This window comes from Ricinus communis, chromosome 2, assembly GCF_019578655.1.
Source record: "Ricinus communis isolate WT05 ecotype wild-type chromosome 2, ASM1957865v1, whole genome shotgun sequence".
Taxonomy (NCBI): Eukaryota; Viridiplantae; Streptophyta; class Magnoliopsida; order Malpighiales; family Euphorbiaceae; genus Ricinus; species Ricinus communis.
The window spans coordinates 27,093,125-27,101,379 of NC_063257.1; the positions used below are offsets into that span (position 1 = coordinate 27,093,125).

Here is an 8,255-nt window from a genome sequence, read left to right on the forward strand (position 1 = left end):
CTAAAGAAGTTTTATAAAAAGATGTTCAAAACATAGCTTCCAAACAAATTTTTGCCAGATGGCAAGCTATTCTTTTTGTTTTTGACTTTGAAATAGAATACATAAGAGGAGATTCAAATTCAATTCCAAACTTTCTAACCAGAGAGTTTCTTTAAAAACAGGAGTGAAAATGCCAAGAAAATCAAAAGCAAAAGAAGAAAAGTCGACAGCAAGTTCAAAGCCTGTCCAAAGTCCAAAGAAGGAAATTTTGCCGATAGCTTTCTCAAAAGACGTAAAGCATCTTACTTCATTATCACAAGACTACAAGAACAAGTGGAGCCCTCTTTATTCTACTAAGAAGAGCATCCAAAGCTTGAAGACCTTTATAAATAGAGGAGTTCATCTTAAAAGAAGGTAGACTGAAAAATACGAAGAAGAACCTCTTGTATTCTTCAAGTCGCACAAAGAAGAAATATAGTGAGAAAAGAGAGAGTATAGTGTGAGAGTGATAGTGAGAAAAACACCTTCCTCTTATATTCTTATCCTCGTCTTGTAAGTTATATTTCATTTTAAAGCTTTCATTTTTAAAGCTTTCAAAGTTTGTATATTTGTTTAAAGGTTTATGTTCAAAGTTTGTGATTATCAATAAAGTTTAGCTTCTTTATCTACCATTTTAAGATTTAACAATCGTATGCTCTGTGCTTGCCTCGTTTGAGGATCCTGCACACCAGAAACTTGTTGATCTGTTTCCTTTGTTTCTCCATCTTGGTATCCTGCACACCAGAAACTTGTTGATCTGTTTCTTTTATTTCTGGCATACCCCTAGGAATACTGCCCCAGATCTAGGAATAGAAAATAGGAACAATATCCTAACTCAATCTAGATTCAATGCCTCATCCGTCTATGAATGGAATATAGATGGAATGTCAGAATACAACATTCTTGGTCTCTTAGAACAGATGACCATGGCAGCCAATGCTTACAAAACCCAAAGGGGTACCTCTGATAGAGCCATTGCTGAGCTTCTTATAGCTAGTTTTTCTGGTGTGCAGGATACCAAGATGGAGAAACAAAGGAAACAGATCAACAAGTTTCTGGTGTGCAGGATCCTCAGACGAGGCAAGCACAAAGCATATGCTTGTTAAATCTTAAAATGGTAGAAAGAAGCTAAACTTTATTGATAATCACAAACTTTGAACATAAACTTTTAAACAAATATACAAACTTTGAAAGCTTTAAAAATGAAAGCTTTAAAATGAAATATAACTTACAAGAGGAGGATAAGAATATAAGAGGAAGGTGTTTTTCTCACCATCACTCTCACACTATACTCTCTCTTTTCTCATTATATTTCTTCTTTGTGCCACTTGAAGAATACAAGAGGTTCTTCTTCGATTTTCACCGCTTCTTCTAAGATGAACTCCTCTATTTATAGAGGTCTTCAAGCTTTGGATGCTCTTCTTAGTGGAATAAAGAGGGCTCCACTTGTTCTTGTAGTCTTGTGATAATGAAGTAAGATGCTTTACGTCTTTTGAGAAAGCTGGCGGCCATGCTTTGAAAGAATCTTTTGTGTTTTCTTTTGTCTTTTCTCTTTTCTTTATATGACTCCTTTTTCTTTTTCCTTCTTTTTTCTTTTCATTGGGCCTTTTGGCCCATTACAAAATATTTTTGGGCTGCCATTTCTGGTTTTCAACCCACGGGCTTTACAGAGATGTCATTTAATGGGCTTGAAAATCCCAAAACAGTCATCTTCATTTGAGTCACCATCTAGGTCTATTGCTGCCGAGCTGGTGCTGGAAGAGGAAGATGAAGCTTTTGATTTTCCTTTGGAAGAAGCGATTTCTGACATATATATATATAAAGAAAAAAGAAAATTATTTTTTTCTTCCTTTTTTTCTTTCCCCTCCCATTTCACTTTCTTTTCTCCCTTTCCTTTTCCCCCTCTCCCTCCTCTTTTCCTTCCTCCCTCATCCTCTTTCCCTCCTCTCTTTCTTCCCTTCTCCCTTCTTCTGCCGGCTGCCTCACCTCCCCCGCCCGTCTGCGTGCCGCTACCTCCGCCACCAGCCTTCTCCTCCCCTCCCACCGTTGTAGCATCGCCTTCTTCTCCTTCCTTCCTTTCAGCCAGCGTCAACAAGGGTGAGGAGGCTACCATCGTCGGTTTGGCCTCCTGCCGGTGTTTTTTCGGCGATCCGAAGTCGGAAACGGACTCCCACTCCCGAGAACCCCGGAAACAACTCTACCCCGCCGAAAAATCCTCGTCGGCGGCCTCGGGAAGTGTCATTGGAGCAGCACCTTTCCAGCCCCAATCCGCCGCCTTGCGGCCACTTTCCAGCCAAAATTCTTGTACTTCCGGACTCCCCGCAATTCGAGCTTCGCATAGGCGCTTTCGGATTCGAATTCCGACACCGTTGGGAGGACCGGCTTCCGGACCCTCGGTGTTTTCCGAACGCGTGAAATATTGCAAATTCGACTCAGTATAATTTTATTTAGACTCTAAAAATTATGTTGTAATATTAGAAAATTATTGTGGCTATTAATTGCTTGTGATGGTAAAAAATAAATTGGATTTAATTAATTGTGTTGTGGTGTTGCGGAGTCAGGAAAATAATAATGCAGTTCTTGTGACTCGGCTCCTGTTATTTAATTCCAGCATATTTGATGTGTCTTTGGCAGGTTCTGGACCCGTTTTACGGGGGCTAAATGCCCGTAATTTAGGAAAAGTTCTGCCGAATTTTTGAAAGATTTCTCGAGTTTAAATTAATTTTAGGTAGTCTACTCTAGGAGTCTAGGTCTAGGAAAAAATTAAGAATGTCTATTAATTGAATATTTTTCATGACTAGATAATCCAGCCTTCCTACCAGCTCCACCTAAGGCGTAGGAGCGGACTGTGAGTTAAAGTCACGTAATCTTTGCACTATTGCCAAATCTAAATTTAACATGCTACTTTAGAAATCATGTTTAATATGATTATTAGTATCGCAATATAAATAATTTCATTTAATTATTAATTACTGAGAATAATTTTAATATTATTATGAGTAATATTATATCATTATTTTGATAATTAATGTTATATTAATACAATCATTATTATTATTTCCCTATACAAATTGCATGTTGCTTTCCCCGAATTTTTAAATCTTTATTTCGATATTTGTTGAATGATTTTGTTAGACTATGATTATTATTATATGTGTGTTGATTGTAATATTGGGATGAGGCTTTAGTAGAACATGACACCCAATGGGTTACATCAAGACCGCGTGCGCACCGGTAATGATTAAAGATAGGTAACAAGGTTATTATGGATTTTTACCCTGGTCGAGTATAACTCTCTGGGCTGTGAAAGTTGACTGCCAGAGAAAGGTCCCTAGTCGAGCAATGCTCTTTGGGCGCCGGCTTAGTTGGAAATCAAGTGTTCAGGCTGGATATAAGGACCCTGGTCGAGCTTCGCTCTCTGGACGCCAAACCTGTTGGAATTAAGAAAGCCTAAAGGCTGCTAGTAATTTTGAGCTAGGGTTCTACTGAGCCACTCGTCCCGCAAATGTTAAAATGTATTTTATTTTTAAAGATTATGGTATGATTATAATATGACTCGTATTTGATATACATGGTATGTTATACTGATTGTAATAATTATTTTTTTCTGAGAAGGCTGCAATAGTCACAAGATTATTTGATTTTAACTCACTCCCGAGACTGACAGTCTCAGTTTTATTTTTCAAGTGACAGTTAGAATTTTTGCCGTCCTGCATTTTGACAGTCTGACTTCTTCTTCTTCGGACTTTTTGTAAATAACCTGTACTTCCATACTTTTGTTATTATTTACTCTAGACTATCCACAGTAGAGAATTTTTAAATTGTTGTGATTATTCTGGTCCATGTTGGACGTGGGATGTTATAAAGACCAGATAGAATTATTTATGGCATGTCAGTCACGACTAATTATATTTTATTAATTATTTATTTGAATTATTGGTCTGTAAGGCTTACTACGGGATTCGGTGGTCTTAAGCCTACCCATTCCTTAGGTGCCGATCACGGGCCCACAGAATGGGTCGTGACATACCCTTTTCGGGGTTATTTTCTCATATTATAAAATCAACCCTTTTGAGGGATTTGTTTCTCATACTAAAAAATATACCAAGATTACAGGGTTATTTTCTTCCGATTGATAAAATCTCCGTGCTACGGGGTTGTTTTTTAATATTTATAAATATACTCCTCTTACGGAGTTGTTCTCTCATATTAATAAATTTACCCCTACTATGAGGCTGTTCTCTTAGACTCGCAATTACACAACTTTCACGGGGTTATTTTCTCAGATTCATAAATAAACACGTTTTACGAGGTTATTTTTTTATATTGATAAATATACCACTTTTACAAGTTTGTTTTCTCATATTAAATTATTAGCACTATGATGAGGTTGTTTTCTCAAATTCATAAATGTACATGTTTTACGAGATTATTTTTTTATATTAACAAATATACCCCTTTTACGGAATTGTTTTCTCATATTATAAAATTAACCCATTTAAAGGGTTGTTTTTCCAAACTCACAAATATACCAAATTACGGGGTTATTTTCTCCGATTGATAAATATCCTCGTATTACGGGATTTTTTGCTAATGTTTATAAATATACCCCTCTTACGGGGTTATTTTCTCATATTAAAAAATTTACCCCTTCTACAACGCTGTTATCTTATACTCGCAATTACACTATTTTTACGGGGTTGTTTTCTCAGATTCATAAATATACACGTTTTATGAGGTTATTTTCTTATATTCATAAATATACCACTTTACGGGGTCGTTTTCTAATACTAAATTATTAGCAGTATTATGTGGTTGTTTTCTCAAATTCATAAATATACACGTTTTACGGGATTATTTTCTTATATTGATAAATATACCCCTTTTACGGGATTGTTTTCTCATATTATAAAATTAACCCATTTAAAGGGTTGTTTTCTCATACTCACAAATATACCATAATTACGTAGTTATTTTCTCTAATTGATAAATATCCCTGTACGGGATTGTTTTCTAATATTTATAAATATATCCCTCTTATGGGGTTATTTTCACATTAAAAAATTTACCCCTTCTATGAATCTATTTTCTGAGACTCGCAATTACACTATTTTTACGTGGTTGTTTTCTCATATTCATAAATATACACGTTTCATGGAGTTATTTTCTTATATTGATAAATATACCACCTTTACGAGGTCATTTTCTCATATTAAATTATTAGCACTATTATGGGGTTGTTTTCTCAAATTCATTAATATACACGTTTTATGGGGTTATTTTTTTATATTGACAAATATATTCCTTTTATGGGATTTTTTTATCATATTATAAAATTAACCCATTTAAAGGGTTATTTTCTCATACTCGCAAATATACCACAATTATGGGATTATTTCATGAGATTCATAAATATCACCAAATTACGAGGTTGTTTTCTAATATTTATAATTATACCCCTCTTACGGGGTTGTTTTCCCAGATTGATAAATATATATATTTTACGGGATTATTTTCTTATATTGATAAATGTACCCTTTTTACGGGGTTGTTTTCTCATACTAAAAAATATATCAAGATTATGGGTTATTTTCTCCGATTGATAAATATCCCCGTGTTACGGGGTTGTTTTCTAATATTTATAAATATACTCCTCTTACGGGGTTATTTTCTCATATTAATAAATTTATCCCTACTATGACGTTGTTCTCTTAGACTCGCAATTATACTACTTTTAAGGGGTTGTTCTCTCAGATCCATAAATAAACACGTTTTACGGGGTTATTTTCTTATATTGATAAATATACCACTTTTACAAGGTTGTTTTCTCATATTAAAATATTAGCACTATTATGGGGTTATTTTCTCAAATTCATAAATATACACGTTTTAGGGGATTATTTTCTTATATTGATAAATATACCCCTTTTACGGAATTATTTTCTCATATTATAAAATTAACCCCTTTAAGGTGTTGTTTTCTATGCTCACAAATATACCAGATTACAGGTTATTTTATTCGATTGATAAATATCCTCATATTATGGGGTTGTTTACTAATATTTATAAATATACCCCTCTTATGGGGTTATTTTCTCATATTAAAAAATTTACCCCTTCTACGACTCTATTTTCTTAGACTCGCAATTACTCTATTTTTACGGGGTTGTTTTCTGAGATTCATAAATATACACATTTTATGGGTTATTTTCTTATATTCATAAATATACCATTTTTACGAGGTCATTTTCTCATACTAAATTATTAGCAGTATTATGTGGTTATTTTCTCAAATTCATAAATATACATGTTTTACGGGATTATTTTCTTATATTGATAAATATACCCCTTTTACATGGTTATTTTCTCATATTATAAAATTAACCCATTTAAAGGGTTGTTTTCTCATACTCATAAATATACCATAATTACGTAATTATTTTCTCCGATTGATGAAAATACCTCGTATTACGGTGTTGTTTTTTAATATTTATAAATATACCCCTCTTACGGGGTTATTTTCTCACATTAGAAAATTTACCCCTTTTACGAGGCTGTTTTCTGAGACTTGCAATTACACTACTTTTATGGGGTTGTTTTCTTATATTCATAAATATACATGTTTCAAGGAGTTATTTTCTTATATTGATAAATATACCACTTTTACGGGGTAATTTTTTCATATTAAATTATTAGCACTATTGTGGGGTTGTTTTCTCAAATTCATTAATATACACGTTTTACGGAGTTATTCTTATATTGACAAATATACCCTTTTCACGGGATTTTTTTATCATATTATAAAATTAACCCATTTAAAGGGTTGTTTTCTTACAAATGTACCATAGTGACGGGGTTATTTCATCAGATTCATAAATATCACCGAATTATGGGGTTATTTTCTAATATTTATAAATATACTCCTCTTATGGGGTTGTTTTCGCAGATTCATAAATATATATATTTTATGGGATTATTTTCTTATATTGATAAATATACCTCTTTTACGGGGTTGCTTTCTCATATTATAAAATTAACCCATTCAAGGGATGGTTTTCTCATACTCACAAATATACCACAATTACCGGGTTATTTTCTTATATTGACAAATATACCCCTTTTACGGGATTATTTTCTCATACTCACAAATATACTAAAATTACACGATTATTTTCTCCGATTGATAAATATTCTTGTATTATGGGGTTGTTTTCTAATATTTATAAATATACCCCTCTTATGGGATTATTTCTCACATTAAAAAATTTACCCTTTCTACGAGACTGTTTTCTGAGACTAGTAATTACACTACTTTCATGGGATTATTTTCTCATATTCATAAATATACACGTTTTATGGAGTTATTTTCTTATATTGATAAATATACCATTTTTACGGGGTCGTTTTCTCATATTATATTATTAGCATTATTATGGGGTTATTTTCTCAAATTCCTTAATATACATGTTTTACGGGGTTATTTTCTCATATTATAAATTTAAGGGGTTGTTTTCTCATACGCACAAATATACCACAATTACGGGGTTATTTCATCAGATTCATAAAAATCATCGTGTTATGGGACTGTTTTCTAATATTTATAAATATAGCCCTCTTACGGGGTTGTTTTCTAATATTAAAAAATTTACTTTTTCTACGAGGCTGTTTTCTGAGACTCGCAATTACACTACTTTTACCGGGTGATTCTCTCAAATTCATAAATATACATGTTTTATAGGATTATTTTCTTATATCGACAAATATACCTGTAATACTTAGAATTTTCCTTTAATAATGACAATATTAATAATAATTAATAAATGAGTTTTTATTTAAATAAATTTTACTTTATTTTTATTGGTTTAATGGAAATGATTTAAATACAATTTTGAATTTTAATGCTAGACAAATAAGGGAGTTATTTTCTATATCCAATTAGTTTGATTTTTAAGAAATTAATTAAGTAAATTCTTTGACAAATAAATTATATTTTGGTTATTCAAATTTTTTCCCCAATTGAATATATATAAATTAAATTCTATATTTGAGAGTTATGGAAGAATTTGTAAAGAATATTTTATAAAAGAATTATGGGGGAAAAGGGCATTTTAATTAGCTAATGATATTAAATTTTAATTAGAAAAGATTTAGCAAATTGGTTAATTAAATTAGTTGTGTGTTAGGACTAAATTGAAAATTTATTTTGGAATAAGAATTAAAAGTATAATTTTATTAAT

The 8,255-nt window shown here is 32.2% G+C and overlaps 1 protein-coding gene across 1 annotated transcript; it reads right to left on the minus strand.

Annotated features, from left to right (window-relative positions):
* Positions 1-292: 292 nt before the first annotated feature.
* On the minus strand, positions 293-2,131 carry LOC125369309 (keratin, type II cytoskeletal 2 epidermal-like). The gene is made up of 3 exons (XM_048371327.1): positions 1,895-2,131; positions 708-821; positions 293-382 (listed from the first exon to the last, which is right to left on the minus strand). Exons 1-3 carry the CDS (start codon positions 2,129-2,131, stop codon positions 293-295), a joined length of 441 nt encoding a protein of 146 aa, XP_048227284.1.
* Positions 2,132-8,255: the final 6,124 nt, after the last annotated feature.

Bases quoted from the DNA above. Each gene is read 5' to 3' on its own strand.
- LOC125369309 (XM_048371327.1), bottom strand. From the start codon at position 2,131: ATGGTAGCCTCCTCACCCTTGTTGACGCTGGCTGAAAGGAAGGAAGGA. The intron at 822-1,894 runs GTGAAATGGGAG...TTCTATTCCTAG, and splicing joins AAGGAAAGGGAGAAAAGAAA to ATCTGGGGCAGTATTCCTAG. The intron at 383-707 runs GTGTGCAGGATC...CCTTCTTTTAAG, and splicing joins AACAGATCAACAAGTTTCTG to ATGAACTCCTCTATTTATAA.